The following is a 24,451-nucleotide window of genomic DNA, read 5'->3' on the forward strand; positions in this document are numbered from 1 at the left end:
CTTGCTGATGGGAAGGATCTAGAAGTAGAGATCAAACTGATGATGTAGGAAAAAGGAAAAGTTGCTGGTGTGACATCTTTGGGTGAGATGGGATGGGATCTACTACAAAAGGGAAAGAGCTGGACTTTGCTTGGAGACACAGTTCCTCCATAGTAACAAGGAGAGAAACTAGAGTCAGTGGGTCTGGATCTAGGTAATTGGTAGATTCGGTGGTGAGAGCCTGAAATTCTCTTTCAATTGTTACTACGTTCTCAGTGAAATAGGAAGCGGGGTCATCAGGAGGCATCGGCAGTTAGAGGAGAGAGAAGGTGTGAAATAGTCATTCAGCAGAGTGAACAGATTTAGGGGAATGTATGATGATTTCCAGGCAACATCAAGGACCTCCTTGAGCCCATGATGATGACTTTGCAGTGAGACTGGTTAGTATGTCATGTGATCTTCTCCAGAGGGGTGCAGTGGCAAGCTTAGCAGCATCACACAGGCATGGAGCTGGTAGAGAACTGGATTTAGCCAAGGAAGTGAGAGAGACACAAAGATGTTGAGAATGCATGCCAGGAAGTGATAATAATAATGACTGATCACAGGTAATCTAGGTTACAGGGCAAGGAAATGAGAACATGAAGAGAGGGAGGGACAGTGAAAACATGGTAGAAGCAATAGATTGTAGGATTGGTGGGTCAATGGATTATTGGACTCAGGAAAACACAGGAGATGGTATAGCTAGGGAGTGGAAATAATGGGGTTAGGTGCAGTTATTAATGACAAGCACTAGGGTAAAATCAAGGGAGACAGTGGTTGAGGAGGGTGGAAAAAGTATTATTGGAAGGCAGGAGTTCAGGGAACAGAGATCAAAGTATGGGAAGGATCATCTATGTGGATGTTGAAATTACTAAGAATTAGGACATAACTCAGTCTTTGAGTAATGGTGATCCAGGAGCTTATGTTTTTAGCCCTCCAACCATTTCAGCCTGAAAACTACTTCAGTGAGGAAAAAGACACTGCTAGCATATCTTAAGTCAAATCAAAATACCCACCCCAGTTGGGGGATGGGCAGCTTTCCTGAAGTACTCAAAGTCTGTTTCTCATTAAATGTGAAATTTTTCTTTTTTTAAGACAGGATCTCACTCTGTCACCCAGGCTGAAGGCAGTGGCACCCTCACTGCTCACTGCAGCCTCGACCTCCTGGGCTCAAGCAATACTCCCATCTCAGCCTCCCTAGTAGCTGGGACCACAGGCACACACCACCACTCCCAGCTAATTTTTTTTGTATTTTTGGCAGAGATGGGTTTTTGCCATGTTTCGCAGGCTGGTCTCAAACTTCTGGGCTCAAGTAGGTTCACCTGCCTCAGCCTCCCAAAGTGTTGAGATGACAGGCATGAGCTACTGCTTCTGACAGTATTGCACATTTTAAACAAAGAGGCCAGTCCATAGACCATCTGACAAACACTCCTTCATGACTCCCTTCATCTATAATTGGTAAACCTCTGATTAACCTATATGTTGAGCCTATATCTCCTATCTCTGGAATCTCTAATTTAAAAAGTACTAACAAGCTATGTCGACATTTCAAGGGAGTGTTATACAAAAAAGAAGTTGAGCCAGTGTTTGCGGCACGGAGATAATAGCAAACTTAGGGAATTTGAACACAAAAGAGAAATTCACCCTTCCTTACACACCTTGTCTTACTACCTCCCGTAAGAACCTTTCTGCACCTCAAACCCAAACCTCTATTCAGAACAATAGGGCTAGCAAGTCCAAGTTAGGGAACAGACCAACGATGAAGGAATAAAGCTTTAATCAGAAGAGAGGAACTAGCAAGAAAAACAGACAGAAAGGGAGATGGAAGGTGTCTGGCAGTTCATATTTGTCCAGAATGGTCTGAGCAGGGAAGAAAACATATTTCTTTTTTTGTTTGTTTGTTTATGGCTTTACTTTCAAGTTTTAAATTAGATAAATAGAAGCTTGGTGAGCATCTCTCAGGGGTGTGTCCCTTCTCTTGTCCTCCTTATCTCGTCTGCCAAGTCTCTTCCGTTTCTTGTTACTGCTTCTCTTTGTGTCTGTCATCTGCTTTGACTTTCTCCCGCCACCTTTCTCGTCACCTCCATTTTGCTTTCTTCCACTTCTCTGGTCCTACTTCGCTTTCACTCCTTTCCTCCATCTCTTGGACCCGGCCATTCTGAGAGCACATCTTGCTAGGCCAGCTCTGGCAGTGGCATGGAGGTAGCGTGTGCCGAGGTGCAGTGGTGAGGACGTGGTTATGTACAGCTGGAAAGGCTCTGCTGTCACTGTGAGGTGACTATTTTTCCTTAGTTGCAGTTTTCTCCTCCTCTCCATCCTGATAATCCCTCAGAAGCTGAATGCTGCAAAGTGGTATTGATGAGGCTTGCATAGATTCTCCCCATTGTGGAAGGATGGCTCAAATAGAATTTCCTGTGAGCGTAGGAGAGAAAAGTGTTTGATAGGATATAAATTACCTAAAAAGCTCTTTTGTGAGCACATAGATACTTATGCTAATTTTAAAAAATGGTCAACTATCTATAATAGTATCTTGTAAGAGTTGGTGGTGGCTGGGCCCAGTGGCTCACACCTGTAATCCTAGCACTTTGGGAGGCCAAGGCGAGCAGATCACCTGAGGTCGGGAATTCAAGACAAGGCTGGCCAACATGGTGAAACTCTGTCTCTACTAAAAGTACAAAAATTAGCTGGGTGTGGTGGTGCATGCCTTTAATTCCAGCTACTCAGGAGACTGAGGCAGGAGGAGCACTTGAACCTGGGAGGCAGAGGTTGCAGTGAGCTGAGATCATGCCTTTGCACTCCAGCCTGGGTGACAGAGTGAGACTCTGTCTCAGAAAAAAAAAGTTGGTGGTTTATTAATGATATTTTACTTTAGAAAACAGAAATCACCCCTCCCTTTTAAGGAAATCTATCTCTGGTCAGACAGAGGCACGTAGGAAGTACTTCACAAATGTTTATTAAATGAATGTGTGGATAGACAAATGGGCCTTGAGCATGGAGAGAGAAGGACTGGGACGCCCAGACCCCTTAGCCTACTTCCTTTTCACTCTCTGCACCCCAACCCAAGCAGTAAGAAGGCTCTTCAAGAGCTCCAGGAAAGGAAAAGAGAGGAAAGACCACATGGGGACTCTGCAGAGGAGACCCCTTACGCCTCCCACACAGCAAGAGAAAGCAGCTGTAGCATCAACAGCATCTGGGGGAACTCTGGGGGCCCTGGAGGTGCCACACATCAGGGTTTTGCTCAGCCCAGTTGGGAAAAGAGGGCTGAGGTCTCTGTGGCTAGCATCCCTCGACCATACCACACAGCTTTCTGGAATCACTCTCAGGACCCCAGGACCTGACCCAGCCCTGAGGCTGAATACCAGGGCTGCCCCACAATGGCAGGGGATTCCTCCCATTGCTGTACCTATTGGTGGGGCCAGCTGTGGCCCAGTGGAGGCTGCCAGAGTGCTGAGGAGTGACAGGGGCTGCAGGCCGGAGGGGTTCTCTCTTTCCCACTCTCCATACGTGAATGAAGCTCTCCAACGTAGGTCACGGGTGCAAGGGATGCTGTCTTCACGGGAAGAATCTCTCCCTAGATCAAGTAAAGAAATGCATTTGTTTGTATGCTGGTTCACAGAGCACTCACAGGTAACAGTCGACATTTGGGGGGTGCTTATGATGTGCCAGGCACCATTCCAAACAATTACATGCCTTCATGGTCCTTTAATCCTCACCTCTGTAAGGACAGAGAGGATGAGTAATTTACCAATGGTCACACAAGGAGAGGCAGAGTCAGAATTCCAAGCTGGGCAGCCTGGCTCCAGAGTCCACGTTCTTACCACTATATCACATGAACAAGAAGCACCAGTAAAAGGAGAGACCTAATATGATTCAGATGGGTTAACTGAGTGAATTTCCCCCAGGAGATTCATCTAGCTGAACTAGCGATGGCCTCGAACCTCAGCAGACCTTAAGCCAGAGCCTTTTCTTGATCCACTTGGGCCCGGCTTTTCAAAGAATGGCCCGCAGCCCAGCACCTTGGGCATTACCTGGAAGCATGTTAGAATCGCAGTCTCAAGCCCGCTAGACCCAAGAAATTCAAATCTGCCTTTTAACAAGATCTATGGGGGACTGTTTGGACATTAAACTTTGAGAAGCACTGCCATAATAGGCCACACCACCTGCTGGTGGGGAGTGCAAAGAGTCAGCCACACAGGTGCTGTTGGGCCTCTGGTTTTTCCAATTGTAAGTCTCTCTTATTTATCCAAAAGTTCCAAGAGGCTGGGGTATAACAGTCTTTAAACTGAGAGAGTATGCTACCTCGCCCAATGAGAAAAGATGGCCTGGAGGCCACATGGGATGGTTAATTTCAATTCAATTTCAGCCTAGGAACATCTTGGGCATGGTAGGCCCCATGATGCCAGATACCCTGTGACCCTAAAATTCTGTTTTCTCAAGTCCCAGAAATGTTTGAAATAATCCTCACGTCTGTTTTTTTCAAGCCTAATGCCATGGGGTATGTTTTGAGTGTGTATGTTTATACATATGTGTGTTTGAATGTATGTTTAAATGCAGAGAAATTAATCACCATCATGTCATTAGTCGCATAACATGAGAAAACATTCTTAGACTTGGACAAAATGTGAGGCAGCCACAGCTGTGCTCACCATTTAGAACAGGGGCTGTGAGCTGGCAGCCTCCAGGCTGAATGTGGTCTGCAGATATGTTTTGTTTGCCCACTAAGTATTAGCCAATACTATGCTTTAATATTTTATAGGAAGGTAGTATGCCACGTATGTCCAGATCTTTTGGCTTCTCTTGAAAAACTAGAATATTTGGCCTGGATTCCAGCATGGCAACAATTAATGGAAGTCTTAATTGAAGCTTTCACTTTCTCATTGCCACTATCCCCACCGCTCCCTGCTGTCTTCTCAGTTTTGACACCAAGTGTCAGCTGCCAGCAGTTGTTTTACTTATAATAGAATTTAGAGAAAAGTTAACCTTTTCTTACATCCATGTCACCCAGCCCTTTATCCACTTTTTTTTTTAAGTCTGAGTCTCACTCTGTCACCAGGCTGGAGTGCAGTGGCGTGATCTTGGCTTACCTCAACCTCCACTTCCCCAGGTTCAAGCGATTCTCCCGCCTCAGCCCCCCGAGTAGCAGGGACTACAGGTACACACCACCATACCCAGCTAATTTTTGTATTTTTAGTAGAGATGGGGTTTCACCATGTTGGCTAGGCTGGTCTCGAACTCCTGACGTCATGATCTGCCCGCCTTGGCCTCCCAAAGTGCTGGGATTACAGGCATAAGCCACTGTACCTGGCCCCTTTTACCCATTTATATCACCTGCAGACCTATAAATTTGTAATCCCTGATTTAGATGAAAGTTAGCAGAGTTCCCCTGGGACCTACAGTCTTCTCTAAATTTATAAATATGTTATGATATTCTGGTTGCCCACTGAACCAACGTGAAGGAATAATTTATTAGTGGCATGGTATATGGGTATTTATTGCCTCCCATTGTGTTCTCAGCCCTCTGCTTCATGCTGTGGACAACTGAGAAGCATGAAAACAATTTAGTATTCACTAAAGAAATATCCCTCAAACCTATAAAACAACTAGGGAATAACGAAAGAGATGTTATGACCAAGGAAGGATTAGCCTGGCAGGAAGGTGTTGTGTGAAGGGTAGGATTTAGTAGGATAGGCAGGATTTAGAGTGAAGCATTGGGGAAAGGAAGTGGATGGGGGATGAAGGAGGCATGGGATAGCTAAGGTTTGCTGGAGCAAAATATTTGGGCTGGAGAAGATGATTAGGCAGAGGGCTGCTATTAGAGGAACAGTGAGTGAGCAGGTGAGATGGGTGAGATGGGGGAAGATTGTGCAGGGCCATGCATGGCAAACTGAGTGGATTTGGGGTGAATAGAAGCTGGAAATAGGGAACTGGCTGCTTTTTCCAGAATGTGTCATGCTGCCTCATGCAGACTCTGTTTCTTCTTCCTGGAATGCCCTGCCTTATCTGTTTCAGCCAGCTCACTTGCACTCATTGTCTATGACTCAGTTCAGAAACCATGCCTCCCAGGCCAACTTCCTGGCAGGAATGAGGGACCCCCGTCTTTGTGCTCCTTTGGCACCCTAGGCATAAGCTTTGAATGTTGCCTGAAGGAGACGTTTTGTAATTCGGGGATTTCCCCATCTGACACTACCAAATTATAAACTTCTTGAGGGACCATGGGGTCTTTCTACATGGTGACCCTAAAGCCCATCACAGTAATTGGGACTTACACAGTATTCAGTGCATGGTTTTGAATGAATAAATGGATAAATGAACTTGTGGAAGAGTGCTGCAGGCTTGAGATGAGAAGGGCTGGGCTAGTGTAGGGTCTGTGGGTGTAGAAATGAAGTAAAGAATAGAAGACAAATTGCAAAGAAAGAAGTTGGTTAGGACTTGGTGCCAACTTGATTGTGGTGGCCAGAGAGCCTAAAGGAATTCAAACTAAGGCATGGAAAGACAATGTCAATACTGACAGCACCAGGACAACCAGGATGGGGGCTGGAGGGGATCTTATTCTTATATCCAGAGTAGAAAGCTCTTTGAGGTATGGTACCCTGTGCCCTCCCTTACCTGAGCTGTTCTTGTTTGTCTCCAACTTTTTGCTGCTCCTGAAACTCGAGCCATTTCAGGATCAAGGAAATGAAAGTTGAAAGTAAAGGAAAAGAACATTAAATTTGTATTTCAGATCTTGTTCAAAAGTTCCTGATGCAAAGCTTTAGAGACAGATATAAATATGAAAAAGGCCAGCTGTGGCTATATTGGATGGGTGTGACGCATATTAAAGTTCCAGAAAAAAAAATCAGGAAGGGGGAGGTGGAATGGGGTGGGAGGTGGGGAGCAGAGCCCATGCTGCTGATTTTGCTGAGGAGGAGGGGGTGACGCCATCTGTTCAGTTCTGCATCTCAGCCATTTATTTTATTTGCTGTTAAGTTGCATGTTGTTGCCAGTATGCAAAAACTGGTAATAATTGCAACCAGACTAGAACCAGCCCAAATGAGAGAAAAATCATCACTCAGGGACTCCATTCTGGGAAACTGAAGAGAAGGCGCTAAATGTCTGTACAAAGCAATTATCAAGATAGCAGTGAAGCAAAAACGAATCCCTTCCTCCCCTCGTTTCTTACATCCTTCTGATCTGCCCAGACTAGGTTGCCATAGCTCCCTAACTCGTTTTTCCACATCTCTCCTTCCCTTCAAATTAACTGTCAGGCAACAGCTAGCATGACCTTTTCAAAATGTAAATTGGATCACTTCACTTCCCTGTTTAAAATGCTGCTAAGGCTTCCATGACACTGGAATTCTAAATTTCTTCGCATGGCTTCCCAGGCCCTGCCTGGCTCAGTCCCTGCCCTCTTCTACTTATTCTCTTCCACCACTACCTGCTCTTCCACACTGGCCTTCCACCAAGCTTCTTTCTTTGCGGAAGCCTCAGCCTTGCACCTGCCCATTCCCTTAATCTGCCCGGCCCTTCTTCACCCTTTCTTTAGCTGTCTATTGCCTATTTTCTACTTCAGATCTTAGCCTCCTCTCAACTTCTAGAAATATTAAAAGCTGTCTGTGCCAGAGAGTGCCAGTAGGCCCCCAGTGACCCTTTTTGCCTTCTCCCTGGGGGGCACAGTACCTAATTTTGTGTTGTGTACGTGGCTATGCAAAATGAGGAATGCATTTCCCAGCCTCCCTTGCAGCTGAGTGAGGTCATGTGACTGAGTGTGACCAATGAGGTATAAACAGAAGCTGTTCTTTAAATAGTAATTTAAAAATCAGTGATTTGGCCAGGCACAGTGGCTCAATCCCATAATACCAGCACTTTGGTAGGTGAGTGGACACATGAGGCCAGGAGTTCAAGACCAGCCTGGCCAACATGAAGAAACCCCATCTCTAATAAAAATACAAAAATTAGCCAGGCATGATAGTGAGTGCCTATAACCCCAGCTACACTGGAGGTTAAGGCATAAGAATCACTTGAACCCAAGAGGCAGAGGTTGCAGTGAGCTGAGATTGTGCCATTGCACTCCAGCCTGGGAGACAGAGTGAGACTGTCTCAAAAAAGAAGGAAGGAAGGAAGGAAGGAAGGAAGGAAGGAAGGAAGGAAAAAGGAAGGAGAGAAAGAAAGAAAGGAAGGGAGGAAGGAAGGAAGGAAGGAAGGAAGGAAGGAAGGAAGGAAGGAAGGAAGGAAGGAAGGAAGAAAGAGTCAGCGATTTGATATTTTGAGACAGCCAAAAAGTAGTTTCAAACTACCTTGCTCTATTAGAGTCCAGTGCCCTCTAGCTCAGCAATATAACATCTCATCGAGCAGTTCCTTCATTACAGAGCTCTGTATGATATATGGAGTGACAATCTCTAGGATATATTCTTTATACTGGGAAACAGATCAGTCTTTCTCTTGTGTTAATAGTTTTCTACCTCCAGCCAAGTTAGAATTAATAATACAAGTTAATACTTATTGGGAGCTTTCTTACAATTTGCCTCTAAATATGCTGAGGAGCATTCTAAGTGCTTGATGCATATGAGCTCATTTGATCCTGACATCTGGATGAGGTTGGCACTATTTTCATTTCCATATTACAGATCTGAAAACTGAGCCCCCAAGTTTCGATATGCTCAAGGGTGCAGTCAGAGCAGTGACTTGGGCCTACGTCTATGTGAGCACTTTGCTGCTATAAGTGCTTGCCTCCTCTGAGCTGTACTGGTTTTCAGTTTATTACCAGTGCTCAGAAAGAAAGGGAATTTGTTCTGCCTCTGAACTGCTGGTCCAACTGGTTCCTGTTGTGACAAAATTCTCCTCTCTAATACCTCATTTTTCTCTCCTGGTAACATTTACTAATTTATTTCTGTCCTCCCCTTTCTATTAAACCATAAGTAACAGGCACTAGGACCCTGGATCCCACTTTATCTGGGACTGAATATTCTGTGGTACCCTCTGGTCTAAGTACGCTCAACTCATGTTTCTTTTAAACCAACCGGTTTTATACCAAGACTTAATGCTAAGTCATCCGTACATACAGCAGCATTGCCTCAGCCATGAAGAAGACAGATCTGTAGCATGGAGCTTTCCAGAACAGACTCTATATTAAGAAAACGACCACAGAAGCACCATAAAGTCCAACCAGAGACCTTGGGTGAGTAGGTAAGTAAATCCAATAAGTTGACAATGTTTTGAACTATGGTTTTGGTTATTTCCCTGTAGGACTAGAAACTGGATTAGAAATAAGGTTTTACGTGACTGGGCATGGTGGCTCACACCTGTAGTCCCGACACTTTGGGAGGCCGAGGCAGGTGGATCACTTGAGGTCAGGAATTCGAGATCAGCCTGGCCAGCACGGTGAAACCCTGTCTCTACTAAAAATACAATAATTAGCCAGGTGTGGTGATATGCGTCTGTAATCCCAGCTACTTGGGAGGCTGAGGCAGGAGAATCGCATCAACCCAGGAGGCAGAGGTTGCAGTGAGCTGAGACTGTGCCACTGCACTCCAGCCTGGGTGACAGAGTGAGACTCTTGTCTCAAATATACAAACAAAAAACAACAAAAAAAGAAATTAGGTTTTACTTTTTCACCTGTATACCTAACTTATCCTCATTGTTGGAGAGTTTCGTTTCCTTTTTTATAGTAGTCCTCCTCTGGAGTCAAGCCCACCATGCTTGCTGTGTGGAGAAGGAGAACAAGGCAAGGAGAGCTGGAGGAAGGTTGATCTGAATCAAGGATAAAGACTGAACAGTGACTGGGCACGGTGGCTCATGCCTGTAATCCCAGCACTTTGGGAGGCCGAGGTGGGCAGCTCACCTGAGGTCAGGAGTTTGAGACCAGCCTGGCCAACATGGTGAAACCGCGTCTCTACTAAAAATACAAAAATTAGTTGGGGGTATGGTGGCACATGCCTGTAGTCAAAGCTACTCGGGAGGCTGAGGCGGGAGAATCGTTTGAACCCTGGGTGATGGAGTGAGAGTCTGTCTCAAAAAGGAAAAAAAAAAAAGACTGGATAGTGAGTGGCAGTATATCAAGGCCAGGCTGGTCTTGAATTCCTGACCTCAAGCGATTCACCTGCCTCAACCTCCCAAAGTGCCGGGATTACAGGCGTGAGCCACCGTGCCTGGTCACGTAAAACCCTGTGCTCATTAACCAAGATGTTTGGTTTCTGGATCTCACAGCCCAGACCATCTGGGTTGCAGGAAGGAATGTCAGAGGCTGGCCTGATTTAAGTCATGTACCTCAACTGGTTCTGCTGGTGTAAGTCGGCAAAAATCTGAGAGAGGGCTTCACTCTCCCCCTTGGCCATTAGTTGAATGAGACTCTCGCTGGGCTGGGAGGCTTGGAGTTTCTTCTGTACTAACTATATGAAGAAAAAAAGCAGAACCAGGTGGTTAAGGCCTTGGGGTCTTCACATTTTCGTAATATCATGGTTCAGACTCTAAAGTGTTAGAACTCAAAAATTTCCAAAGTGCAGCCACACCAGCTGCTCACAGGGGCAATTCTGAGGCCATATTTTTTGGTTTACACTCCTTGTACAGGTAAAAATGTCCTTTTGTGCCTTAAGGATAATATCTTCGTTACATACTTTTAACATAACTTAGCAGATACTTATTCCTATTAATATACCTTAATATAATGTATGAATAGCCTATTAATATAAGCCTTAATAAAGTTTATGCTGTTTGGTTTTATACTTAAATGTAGGGGAATCATATATTTGTTATAGAAATGTAGTGGGATTTTTCTTTTGAGACAGAGTTTCACTCTTATGCCCAGGCTGGAGTGCAGTGGCGTGATCTCGGCTCACTGCGACCTCTGCCTCCTGGATTCAAGCGATTCTCCTGCCTCAGCCTCCCAAGTAGCTGGGACTACAGGTGTCTGCCACCACGCCTGGCTAATTTTTTTTTTTTTTTTTTTTGAGACGGAGTCTTGCTCTGTCGCCCAGGCTGGAGTGCAGTGGCCGAATCTCAGCTCACTGCAAGCTCCACCTCCCGGGTTTACGCCATTCTCCTGCCTCAGCCTCCCGAGTAGCTAGGACTATAGGCGCCTGCCACCTCACCCGGCTATTTTTTTGTATTTTTTAGTAGAGACGGGGTTTCATTGTGTTAGCCAGGATGGTCTCCATCTCCTGACCTCGTGATCCTCTCGTCTCGGCCTCCCAAAGTGCTGGGATTACAGGCTTGAGCCACCACGCCTGGCCTAATTTTTGTATTTTTAGTAGAGACAGGGTTTCACCATGTTGGCCAGGCTGGTCTTGATCTCCTGACCTTGTGATCTGCCCACCTTGGCCTCCCAAAGTGCTGGGATTACAGGCGTGAGCCACCGCGCCCAGCCTAATTAGTGTTTTAAAATTTAATTTCTCTAAGATATATCCTATATATCCTATAATGTGCTGCTTCTTACATTGGGGCAAAATTAATTTCTTTACTGCTGCTTGTGATACTCAAAAGTGTTCCAGTTGTGCTGTCCATGTCCATAGCCACTCATTCATTCCATATTTATTGAATGCCAACTAGGTGCCAGGTACTAGAGATATAGCCATAAACAAGACAGATAAAACCCCCTGCCTTCACGGAGTTTCTGTTGTAGCTGAAGTCAGACTTACATTCATCATGTTCTGGGGCAAAAAGGCCCAGGTATCTTCACTGGTGAATTCTATCAAATATTTAAAGAAGAAGTAATAGCAATGCTTCATGAATTCTTTCAGAAAATAGAGGAGGCAATCCTTTTCAACTTCTTCAATGAGGCTAATATTAACTTGATACCAAAGCTAGGGTATCACAAAGATATCACAAGAAAATTTCAGACCAATATCTCTCATGAGCATAGATGCAAAATTCCTCAACATAATGTGAGCAAGCTGAATCTAGTAACATATGAAAAAGAAATATATGCACTGTGACCAGGCAGATTTTATTGCAGGAACACAAAGTTGGTTTAACATTAAAAAAATCAATTAATGTTATATACTATATTAACAAAGTAAAGGACAAACCACATAATCCTCTTAATAGATGCAGAGACAGCATTTAACAAAATCTAATACCCATTCATGATGAAAGAAAACAAAAGAAAGAAAACCTTTTCAATAAACTAGGAATAAAGGGAACTTCCTCAACCAGAGTAAGGGCATCTACAAATATTCATAATAAGCATCATACTTAATAGCAAAAAACTGAATGTTTTTTTCCTAAGATCAGGAACAAGACAAGGATGTCTGCTCTTGTTTCTCCTATTAAACGTGTACTGGAGGTTGTAGCTAGTGCAATAGAGCAATATAACAAACCTAGATTGGAAATGAAGATGTGAAAGTGTCCTTATTGCAGATGGCATGAGTGTGTGTGTGTGTGTGTGTGTGGTGTGTAGGTAGAAAATCCCAAGGAATCCATAAAACTGCTATAATGTATAATGAAGTTAATATTTAAAAACCAATTGTATTTCTAATACTATCAATGAATGACCCAAAAATGAAATTAACAAAACACAAACATTTCTGTTCACAACAGCATCAACAACAATAAAATACTTCGGAAAACGTTGAATAAAATAAGTGCAGAACTTGTCTACTAAAAACTACAAAATAGGCCGAGCATGTGGCTCACACCTGTAATCCTGGCACTTTGGGAGGCTGAGGCAGGAGAATTGCTTGAGCCCAGGAGTTCAAGACCAACCTAGGCAACACAGTGAGACCTCATCTCTATTAAAAACAAAACAAAAGCTACAAAACATTGCTAAGAGAAACTAAAGTATTGAATAAATGAAAAGACATTCCATATTCAGATATTGGAAGACTCAATATTATCAGATGGCACTTCTCCCCAAAGTGATGTATAAATTCAACATGTGCTTATCAAAATTCTAACAGGTTTTTTTGTGAAATTAACAAACTGATTCTAAAATTTATATTAAAATGCAACAGATCTAGAATAGCCAACACAGCTTGAAAAAGAGCAAAATTGGAAGACTTATATCACCCATTTTCAAACTTAATGTAAAGCTACATTAACCAAGACATTGTTGTATTGACACAGAATAGACAAATAAATCAACAGAATGGAACTGATAATTCAGAAATAAATCCTTATATTGATAGTAAGTTGATTTTTGACGAAGGTGCTAAGACAATTCAATGTGGGAAGGAATAGTCTTTTCAACAAATGGTGCTAGGCTAATTACATATCCACATACACAGAAAAAGTACTTAGATCATTACCTCATTCTATACATAAATATTAACTCAAAATGGATCATAGATGTAAGAGCTGAATCTATAAAACTCCTAAAGTAAAACATAGGATAAATCTTTGTGACTTTGGAATGAACAAAGAGTTCTTAGATATGCATAGAAAACCTGATCCATAAAAGGAAAAGTTTCACGCCTGTAATCCTAGCACTTTGGGAGGCTGAGGCGGGTGGATCACTTGAGGTCAGGAGTTTGAGACCAGCCTGGCCAACATGGTGAAACCCTGTCTCTACCAAAAAATACAAAAATTAGTTGAGTGTGGTAGCGCATGCCTGTAATCCCAGCTACTTGGGAGGCTGAGGTGGGAGAATCACTTGAACCCAGGAGGTGGAGGTTGCAATGAGTCGAGATTGTGCCATTTCACTCCAGCCTGGGCAACAGAGCGAGACTGTCTCAAAAAAAGAAGAAAAAAGTTGACAATTGCACTTTATCAAAATTAAAAACTTTTGCTCCTCAAAAACATCATTAAGAAAATGAAAGGCAATTCATAGACTGAGAGAAAATATTTTCATATATCTGATGAACAACTTGTATCCAGAATATAAAAAGAATTCTTACAATGCAACAAGAAGAAAAAACCCAATTGAAAAATGGTCAACGCTGGGCACAGTGCCTCATGCCTGTAATCCCAGCACTTCGGTGGGCCAAGGTGGGTGGATCACCTGAGGTCAGGAGTTCCAGACCAGCCTGGCTAACATGGCAAAACCCCGTCTCTACTAAAAATACAAAAATTGGCTGGGCACGGTGGTGCGCGCCTGTAATGCCAGCTAGTTGGGAGGCTGAGGCAGGAGAATCACTTGAGCCTGGGAGGCAGAGGTTGCAGTGAGCCAAGATCGCGCCACTGCACTTCAGCCAGGGCGACAGAGTGAGACTCCATCTCAAAAAAAAAAAAAGAAAAAGAAAAAGCAGAATAAAACAAAAAGAAACTACAAATACTCTGTGAGTCTGCCCTGGAGTTGTCCCCATGCTACAATATGGATGAACCTGAAAAATGTTATGCTAAGTGAAAGAAGCCAGACACAAAAGACTATATGTTGTAAGACTCCATTTATATGAAATGCCAAAGATGAATGTGTAGAGACTAAAAACAGATAATGGTTGCCTAGAGCTGGGAGTAGGAACAGGGAATGACTGCAAATGGGCGAGGGGGAATTTTTTAGGGTAATGGAAATGTTCTGGAACTGGATTGTGGTGATGGTTACATGACTCTATACGTCTACTGAAAGTGTTGAAACTGTGGTTTCAACATAATCCACAATAAAATCTGCAATGGTAGATTTTAGAAAACAATAAACAATTTACATAAAATTGTTTATATAAAATATATATAAAAACAAAAAACAATTATAAAATAAGAAAATCCCCCATAGTGGATTTTATGGTTCTAAATGCTATTCAATAAAGCTGTTTAGAAAAGGCCTCGAGCTGAGATCACCTTCATAGGGTGCTCACATACCAGCTGGGTTAAGCTCTACCTCACTGCTCTGGCCTTGGCTGGAGGTTGGCAATGGTGATTACTTACCTTTGAATCTCCTGAGGGGCTGCAGCAGTTCTTGGGTACCAGGCAGTGAGTGACAAGAATCCTAGGATCTTTGGTGGTGATGGACAGCCCCTTTTGCAGAATTTGAACCAGTCGGATCCAGAAGTGGAAGACAGTCTCAGGATGGTCAGGGTGGAGCTTTAGGTAATAAATCTTCTCGGTGACTGTTCTCAACTGCAGGATGCGTTGATGGTGGTCACATACCTGGAGCTCCACAAACTTCAATGGGAGAATCCTGAAGCCACCAGGGAAGACACACATTGACAACCCTATTGCATCCAATCTGACCCTGTCTTCATTAAAATGAGGAAGGTCTTCTTTAGAACTAAGGCTTTTGGAGGTAGGAAAGAGGGTGCTTTAGCACAGTGCTGTTCAAATGTTGGGGAGACCAAATACACCGGCTGAGTTTGTTTAAAATGCAGACACCTGAAGACACCACTAAAGATTCAGATTCAGTAGGAATTGGGTGTGGCCCTGGAACTTGCATTGTAACTTCCACCCACCCTGCCATGATTCTTGTGTGCCTTAGACCCTATTTGAGAGAGACAGCCTAGGAGGTAAGGTGGCTGGAGTCATAAGATTTTGCAATTTCTTTCTTTCTTTTTTCTTTTTTTTTTTCAGACAGAGTTTTGCTCTTATTGCCCAGGCTGGAGTGCAATGGCACGATCTTGACTCACTGCAACCTCCGCCTCCCGGGTTCAAGTGATTCTCCTGTCTCAGCCTTCTGAGTAGCTGGGATTACAGTCATGTGCCACCAGGCCCGTCTGATTTTTTATTTTTAGTAGAGATGGAGTTTCATCATGTTGGTCAGGCTGGTCTTGAACTCCTGACCTTAGGTGATCCACCCGTCTCTGCCTCCCAAAGTGCTGGGATTACAGGCGTGAGCCACCGCACCCAGCTGAAATTTCTTTCTTGAAAGCACCAAAGGAGCTTGCCCCACTGTCTGGCTTGTTCATTTATTGAGTTTAATGCCACAGTTAGTCTTCCCAAGGGAGTTAAAGTTCAAGGATCTGGCTTTGGATCTAATATTAGTCAGCTGGGACTGGGCAGTACTTGCTACAGGTACACCAAGAACATCATGAAGAGGTGTATCACCGAGGTAACATGGAGAAATGAAGGGCTTTCCTGGACTTTTGGGAATTTCTAGAGATTCTTGAGATATCCTACAGATTATCTAAAGAGGCCCAAAGATTTAAAAAGACTACTTCATCCTGGACAAGCATGATGTCACTATATGCTACAGCTCTAAGTGAAACTTAGTCCCCTTTATTTTACTGATTAAAAAAAAAAAAAAAAAACTGGCAGGGCATGGTGGCTCACACCTGTAATCCCAGCACTTTGGGAGGCTGAGGCAGGTGGGTCATCTGAGGTCAGGAGTTCAAGACCAGCCTGGCCAACATGGTGAAACCCTGTCTGTATTAAAAATACAAAAATTATCCCGACGTGGTGGTAGGCGCCTATAATCCCAGCTATTTGGTAGGCTGAGGCAGGAGAACCACTTGAACCTCGGAGGCAGAGGTTGCGGTGAGCCAAGGTCCCACCATTGCACTCCAGCCTGGGTGACAGTCTTTTTTGAGATTCACTTTCAAAAGAAAGAAAGAAAGAAAGAAAGAAAGAGAGAGAGAGAGGGAGGGAGGGAGGGAGGAAGGAAGGAAGGAAGGGAGGAAAAAGAAAACTGAGGAGCAGCAAATAACTTGTGATTTTAAAAATTGAGTCCAGTTAGTTGCATACCAAGAACTAAAAATAATCTCCTTTCCCCAACCAGTGCTCCATCTGCCCTACCTCACTGCCTCCTTGCCTTGGGCCCAATGCTGAGAGATTTCCTATGAATTCAGTGGCGTCCGTGCAGTGAGAAAGAAAGTGGGCAGGTAGACTGGCCCCTCACTCCTGTCCACATGACATCTCCCTTTGTCCCACTTGGCCTCTGTCCTTCCAGCGTACCACCTGTCTTAGGATACTGTTGTCTAAAAAAATCAGTGTTACTGCTGATGACATCTCTATGTTCTCCTTGAGTTTAGTAGTCAAGCAACCTTCACTTTGCATCCACCCCTCACCCCTCTTGTCCTCCATTCTCATCTGCGTTGCTCACCTCTTCAGGAAGATGTTGGGGGCTGTGGATGGTCTGTTCCATGTCTGGCTCTGCCCCTGGTGCCATTTGACACTGGCCATGAGTAGGATGTTGGGGAGGGGCAGGCAGGGCACTGAGGAGGTCACCCCCAGGGCCATAGTGTAGGAGGCTTTGTAGATGTCTCTCCAATTCCTGCCCCTTTTGACCTGCAACACAGCCCCCAGGCACAACCTGAGCATTTGGCAAAAGCCGCCATCTGTTTCAGCCCAGGGTTTCTCAACCTCGACACTATTAATGTTTTGGGTTGGATATTCTTTGTTGAGGGCAGGATACTGCCCTGCACACTAGAGAATACTTAGTAGCATCCTTGACCTCTACCTACTAGTTCTAGTAGCACTACCAGCCAAATGGGGACAACAAAAAATGTCTCCAGACATTGTCAAATGTTCCGTGGCAGTTGGGGCCAAATATCAATTCTTATTGATAACCACTGTATTGATTAAACAACTACTAGTATTTAAACAATATTTCTATCACCCTTTGTTAACAATTGCCCACAAGAATTACAGCTCAGGAGTTCCCTGCCATCTGTCATTTCTGCCAATCCTCCCTGGACTGTTTCCTGGCCTTCTCTGAAAAATTTATCCTCTTGGTCCTTCCTGAGGGGCCCTGTTATCTCCTGCACCTTCACTGAACAGGAAGGTCCTCTCTAACTCCAAAGTGATGTTTATTCTTGCTTCCATCCAACCAGAGGAGAGCCCAGGCAAGGAGACAAACATGCACCGAGTGCCTGTTAGACCAGGTGCTTTGCTTGCTGTATTAGCATTTCATCCTCAGGTCAGTTCAAACCTTTTACAATAAAGGGGCCAGATTCAGGCTGCACAGGTTACTTGCACAGTCACCTCCCAAGGAGAAGGCAGAAGACTGGAATCTGAGCCCAGCTGTCTCTGGGTCCCCAGGTGCTGTTCTTTCTCCAATCCGCATTTTTGTTCTCAAGAAGCGTCTCTTTTCACTGCTTCTTTTTTCATCTACTTCAGGTGACAGCCTGGGGGCTGAAGTAAACTGGGGGATTAGAATACTGAATTCTCCTCTCAGAGCAGAGGACCCCTGACCTTTCTCCCTGGGTGACAGCTATCTATAGGAGAAGCCCTGTCTGAGGCTCAGCAAAGCCCAGGTCAGTGGGGATGGCCTTGTATTCCAGGTCACTAGCTTCTTGGCCTCAATTCTCACTCCGCCCCAGTTTCAGGGATGGACTCTCTCAGTCATATCTTGGTAACAGGTTTAGAAGAATCAAAAAGTGCTATTCTGTGCCACCCAAGAGTACCTGGACGAAGTTGCTTTCAAACACCACGGAGTTAGGAAACAGGTTGAATTCTGGAGAATGAACCACCTGGCAGAGCAGTCCCTCCTCCACACCTAGGCCCACTCCAGGGTTCGGCTCTTGATCCACAGGAAAGAGGCCCCTGAATTCTTCCCAGGCATTCAGGGAAGGGAAGGTTGGATAGGATCTTGTGACTTTTACTGTCTTCTTTGATTTCCTCCAAGTCTTTCCATGTGGAACTGATGACATTTCTACACATGCTCAGGGGTCTGCTGCACATTTGTCCTGGGATCTCTCTCTCCCCTCCTGGCCTTGGGCAGCTGGCCAAGCCCTGGGACCGCCAGTCAGCTCACAATGATGAATGGATGACATCACGAAAAATCAGCACGGACCTGCAGGAAGGGGAAGTGCAGAGGAGCCTCCCTTTTCCTCCAGAGAGCCTGTGTGCCTTATCGGTGCCTTGATAACCCCCAGCCCTTTTCAGGACCCCAGGACATAGTCCTCCCAGAACTTGCAGAGAAAGCGGTGAGCCAGGCAGAAAGCAAGCAAGGAGGGCTGTCAGGAAGCTCCTTCCACTGCTAAGAGGAAAATGCCCTTCCTGCCTTTCAACCCTTCCTTACTCTGAATGCAACCTATCTCACACAACTTTAAAAGTTGCGTGTCCATTGAAAACCCCGTCTTCCTAAGCTTTGCATCATGTGGGTCCCCGACACCCTGGTGGATCTGCAGGTTATGGAAGCAGTTGCAGGGCAGTTGGTGCCTGCTCTGCGTTCTGCCGCGCCAGGCTGCTTACTTCTGCAGGACTTATTTCCCTTAAGAGGTCAAACTGAAGAAGCAGGGGAAGGAATTAGTTTCTTATCCAGAGGCTGGCTTTGTTAGGGCTCTGGCTGGGAGGAATAGAACCTCTGCTAGGTCCACAAGCTGTTCCCCCTCTCGGAGAGTGACAGCGTCCCTCAACCCTGAACCAGAGGAGGAAAGAGCCCAAATCATGGGCTGCTAGGTCAGGGGGAGAGAACCAAGCAGGCTGACCACTATGCAAGGCCATTCCCGGGAGAAACTGTTTTCTAATTTGGACCAAATTCTAAATTTTTATTTTTATTTTTGAGATGGAGTCTCGCTCTTATTGCTCAGGCTGGAGTGCAATGGCGTGGTCTCGGCTCACCACAACCTCCGCCTCCTGGGTTTAAGCGATTCTCCTGCCCCAGCCTCCCAAGTAGCTGGGATTATAGGCATATGCCATCACGCCCAGCTAATTTTTTCTATTTTTAGTAGAGACAGGGTTTCTCCATGTTGGTCAGGCTGGTCTCAAACTTTCGATCTCAGGTGATCCGCCCACCTTGGCCTCCCAAAGTGCTGGGATTAGCCACTGTGTCTGGCCCAAATTCTGAATTTATTACATAATGAACTAACCATCAAGGTCAAATGTGACACATACAGAAAAAGAGTTTGACAATCATTACACACAAAGGACAAGCATGGAGGCTGACTTTTGCATTTCATTATAAAGTCAGAGAGAAGCCTAAAGGGCCTGGAGGCTCTCCCCGTCCAATTTCATCAGTCCTTCCCTCTGGTCCTTCAGATCACACCCCTGCTCCAGCACCTGTTATAGCTCCTGACTCAGTAAAGCAACTTCCGACCTCACTTTTCTCATTATCTTTTGTTTACCAGGTAGGAAAAGTGATTTCATGGTCACATTCTCTAAGGATTGGATTAGAGACCACATCCTTTGGTTTGCATTTCCCTAGAAATAACCTAGAAAGGGAACACACAGCACAAAAGCGTAGTAATTAATAAAATGATATGTTGCTGTTCACAGTTAAAGCTTAACCACAACAATAAAGCTCATTGGTTTAGACATACGGTTTGAGTATACTTGGCCATTGAGACACCCAAGAGTCAGTTGGGGAGATGACTTCTCTTTTCCGTACAAGTCTGTTAAGCCCACTTCTATGGTGTTCAACCCTCAGAGGAAGAAGGCTTGGGTGCCCAGTCTAGAAAGCTGATTGTGAGCAAATGATTTTTTAGCTCTAAACAAGATGCTAAACAGTTGTGTAAATGGTGCTTTAAGGTGGCTCACACCTGTAATTCTAGTGCTTTGGAAAGCCTAGGTTCCTGGGAGGATCACTCTAGGACAGGAGTTCAAGGCTACAGTGAGCTGTGATCTTGCCACTGCACTCCAGCCTGCACAACAGAATGAGACCCTGTCTGTATTTAAACAAAAACAAAAACAAACAAACAAACACAAAGATGCGCACCCCTTCCTACTTCCCCCACCAAACCTCAAAAACAAGCATATTGAATCTTTATAGAAACCATGTGACAGATACTTAGTTGTCTGTTAGTTGTCTGTCCCAACACCCATTCTGTTTCTTTCTTTCTTTTTTTTTTTTTTTTTTTTGAGACAAGGTCTCACTCTGTGGCCCAGGCTGCAGGAGTGCAGTGGCACAATCTTGACTCACTGCAATATCCACCTCCCAAGTTCAAGCAATTCTTCTGACTCAGCCTCCTGAGTAGCTGGGACTACAAACGTGCACCACTATGCCTGGCTAACTTCTGTATTTTTAGTAGAGATGGGGTTTCTGCCTCAGCCTCCTGAGTAGCTGGGACTACAAATGTGCACCACTATGCCTGGCTAACTTTTGTATTTTTAGTAGAGATGGGGTTTTGCCATCTCTGCTAAAGGCTGGTCTCAAACTCCTGGCCTTAAGTAATCCGCCTGCCTTGGCCTCCCAAAATGCTGGGATTACAGGCCTCAGCCACCATGCCCGGCCCATTCTGATTTGTTAGTAACAGAATACTTGATCATTAGTTGGGCACAGGTCTCCTGTAAGAAAGATTACATTTCCTGGCTTCTCTTGCAGCTAGGTAAGGCCATGTGACTACCTTCTGGAAAAGGAGATGTAAAATTATTTACCAATAACTTTAAACAATGAAGAAAATAGGGTTAATTTACAGGAAATTAGGACTGTAGAAACTACAAACTTGTAGCTTCTGGGGAAAGTTATATAGATGTGGGTTCCAATAACTTGAGAAAACATTGCTTTTTCCTCCTTGTGTATTCAGTAATAATGATGCTGCCACAATTACTGCTGTTTGCACATTTAGTGATGAAAACTTTGGTGACAGCCTCAACTATGCTGACTGTCCTTTGATTTGAGGCCAAAGCCACTTTGGCAGTGCAAGGTATCATTTCATAGCTTGCACAGGAATTACTAGGACATTCAATTGTCAGCTGGGGCTTGACCCAGGTTTTGTGAAGCTAAGAGTTTATACAATTTTGGAAACTCTTAAAAATAAAAAGACTGGATGGAGGAAGTCATAGGGAGTTATTATTTAATGGGTGCAGAGTTTCAGTTACAGAAGATGAAAAAGTTCTGGAGATGGATGGCAGTGATGGTTGCAAAACAGTGAGAATGTACTTCATACCACTGAACTGCATACCTAAAATGGTTAAAATGGTACATTTTATGTTGTATATATTTCACCACAGTGAAAAGATGCTAGAACTTAACAAATAAAATTAAAACACCCACGAAAGTATGATACAAAATTGCTAGAGGTCCTCCTAGGGCCTCATAAGGCCCATATGAATTAGAGGCCCTGAAGCTTTAAGTTTTATTATCTTTGTGGTAAGTCTGTCCCATTTAAATCTATGTCACTATTTAAAACACTTTATTATTACATAAGCAGTGCAAAGCTTTCTAGAATATTGGAAAATACAGCAAGGTTTCTGTTGTTGTTGTTTTGAGATGGAGTCTTGCTCCGTCATCCAGGCTGGAGTGCAATGGAGCGATCTTAGCTCATTGCAACCTCCGCCTCCCAGGTTCAAGTGATTCTCCTGCCTCAACCTCCAGAGTAGCTGGGCTTGCAGGCACCCACCAACATGCCTGGCTAATTTTTGTATTTTTAGTAGAGACGGGGTTTCACCATGTTGGTCAGGCTGGTCTTGAACTCCTGACCTCAAGAAATCCATGCACGTTGTCCTTCCAAAGTGCTGGGATTACAGGCGTGAGCCACCATGGCCAGCAATACAGCAAGTTTTTAATAAAACTCAGCATAGTCCTGCCTCCTGGAGAACATCACTATAACTGTGTGTGTGTGTGTGTGTGTGTGTGTGTGTGTGTGTGTGTGTGTGTGTGTGTATAAAACCAAAATGAGATCATACTTTAAATATTGTTTTATAACTTTTTAATAACCTGGTTCATTTAGTTGACACTCTCTTTAACAACCTGATTCATTTAGTTGACACTCTCTGCCTTTGTTTTTCCCTATATTTTCATCTTACCTAATTTTCAGGCCACATTATACTTTTTCCAATTAACCAAAATTATTACTACAGTTGGCTTATCCAAATCAGTACCCAATCCAGGACCAAGCATGTTCCCTTAGCTTATTTAATTTAGTATATTCCCCTTTTTAGGACACTTATTAGTGAGAGCAGTTGAGTGAGTTGTCCCACACCATGTCCTACCTTCTAGGTTTGTCTGGTTGCTTCCATGGGGTGATGTTTAGTTTGATTCTCTAGCTACTTATTTCCTGTGAAATAGAAGCTCTATCTAAAGGGTTAGTGGATTCAAGGTAAACACTTTTTAAAAAAATTAAAATAGTCACTATTTCTTAGTAAAGCTCTATCACAGGATCTCTGTAAGATGCTACCCTCCTCTCCCAAAGCATGCCAGGAGGAAAGTACACATGACAACTGCATATCAAAAGAATAATGATCCCAGGAAGTAGAAGAAAATATTTGACAAGACTCTTCTCTGTACTCTCAAGGAAATTAAATATAATATGGACCCTCTGAACAAAAATGTAGAGATACCAAAATAAGATGAAATTAAGACCAAAAGAGGTAAGTGAAGAAACAAGAAAAACCAGGCCGGGTGCTGTGGCTCATGCCTGTAATCCTGGCACTTTGGGAGGCCGAGGTGGGTGGATCACCTGAGGTTGGGAGTTCAAGACCAGCCTGACCAACATGGAGAAACCCTGTCTCTACTAAAAATACAAAATTAGCTGGGAGTGGTGGCACATAGGTGTAATCCCAGCTACTCGGGAGGCTGAGGCAGGAGAATCACTTGAACCCAGGAGGCGGAGGTTGCGGTGAGCCAAGATCACGCCATTGCGCTCCAGCCTGGGCAACAAGACCAAAACTCCATCTCAAAAAATATAAATAAATAAATAAAACTAAAAAAAAAAAAAAAGAAAAGAAAAAAAGAAACAAGAAAAACTCACTAAAGATCTGGAAGTCATATTAGAAGCCATAAGAAGTAGAGCTGGCATGACAGAAAACTGAGTCAGCGACATGGATGACAGGTTTGAGAATATGACACAGTAAAGCTGGGGAGAGAGATGAACTGACTAGGGAGAAATGAGAGACATAGAAAATAGTTATGTTAATCCAACATGCAGATTGAGTCCTAGGGAATAAATGAAATTCAAAAAAGTAAGAAAAAACATAAAAAGAAACAGTCATTTCTGAAACAAACAAACAAAAGTCCTGATTTAGCAAAAGAACTGAATTTACTATATTGCAGGTAAAGTGAGCAAAGAAGCCACTGGCTCTTATGAAGTTCCTAAATCTTAGGGATAAAGAATGCATTAACTAAGTGTTACCGCTCTTTTAGAATTTGTCTAGCAGGGCTGGTTATGGTGGCTTACACCTGTAATCCGAGCACCTTGGGAGACTGAGGCGGGCAGATCACTTGAGACCAGTTTGAGAGCAGCCTGGCCGGCCAACATGACAAAACCCTATCTCTACAAACAATACAAAAAATAACCAGGTGTGGTGGCAGGCACCTGCAGTCCCAGCTACTCAGGAGATTGAGGCAGGAGAATTGCTTGAACCCGGGAAATGGAGGCGGGAGGATCATGAGGTTAGAAGTTCGAGACCAGCCTGGCCAACATGGTGAAACCCCGTCTCTACTAAATATACTGAAAATTAGCTGGGCGTGGTGGCGCACGCCTGTAATCCCAGCTACTCGGGAGGCTGAGGCAAGAGAATCACTTGAACGTGGGAGGTGGAGGTTGCAGTGAGCCGAGATCACGCCATTGCACTCCAGCTTGGGTGACAGGGCAAGACTCTGTCTCAAAAAAAAAAAAAAAAAAAAAAAAAAAAAGAGAATTTCTCTAGCAGGTTTTCTGGTTTCCACCGGAAAACCCCATATTAAAAACAAACAAACAAACAAACAAAAAAATTATGCTTCAAACATCCAGAAAGAAGACGCAGACAGTCTACCCAGGGGATAAAAGGAGACTGGCCT

At 44.1% G+C, this 24,451-nt stretch overlaps 1 protein-coding gene and 2 pseudogenes across 3 annotated transcripts in view; 2 read left to right on the forward strand and 1 right to left on the reverse strand.

Annotated features, from left to right (window-relative positions):
- LOC126949770 (coiled-coil domain-containing protein 136) overlaps nt 1-24,451 on the reverse strand; it is a 113,503-nt gene that overhangs the window by 88,368 nt on the left and 684 nt on the right. The window contains exons 2-8 of one of the 3 annotated variants that reach the window (XM_050782554.1): nt 18,198-18,586; nt 16,895-17,079; nt 14,788-15,040; nt 10,261-10,382; nt 6,625-6,662; nt 3,422-3,589; nt 1,779-2,430 (exon numbers count right to left, since the gene is read on the reverse strand). In XM_050782554.1, coding sequence (XP_050638511.1) covers nt 2,417-2,430; nt 3,422-3,589; nt 6,625-6,662; nt 10,261-10,382; nt 14,788-15,040; nt 16,895-17,079; nt 18,198-18,443 — 1,026 coding nt within the window. In that variant the 5' untranslated portion in view covers nt 18,444-18,586 and the 3' untranslated portion in view covers nt 1,779-2,416. Of the gene's footprint in view, nt 1-1,778; nt 2,431-3,421; nt 3,590-6,624; nt 6,669-10,260; nt 10,383-14,787; nt 15,041-16,894; nt 17,080-18,197; nt 18,587-24,451 lie in introns of those variants that run through there. The other 2 variants (XM_050782553.1, XM_050782552.1) reach the window with 2 other exon arrangements.
- On the forward strand, nt 23,796-23,863 carry LOC126951813 (uncharacterized; annotated as a pseudogene).
- On the forward strand, nt 24,309-24,352 carry LOC126951812 (uncharacterized; annotated as a pseudogene).

Source organism: Macaca thibetana, chromosome 3, assembly GCF_024542745.1.
Source record: "Macaca thibetana thibetana isolate TM-01 chromosome 3, ASM2454274v1, whole genome shotgun sequence".
NCBI lineage: Eukaryota > Metazoa > Chordata > Mammalia > Primates > Cercopithecidae > Macaca > Macaca thibetana.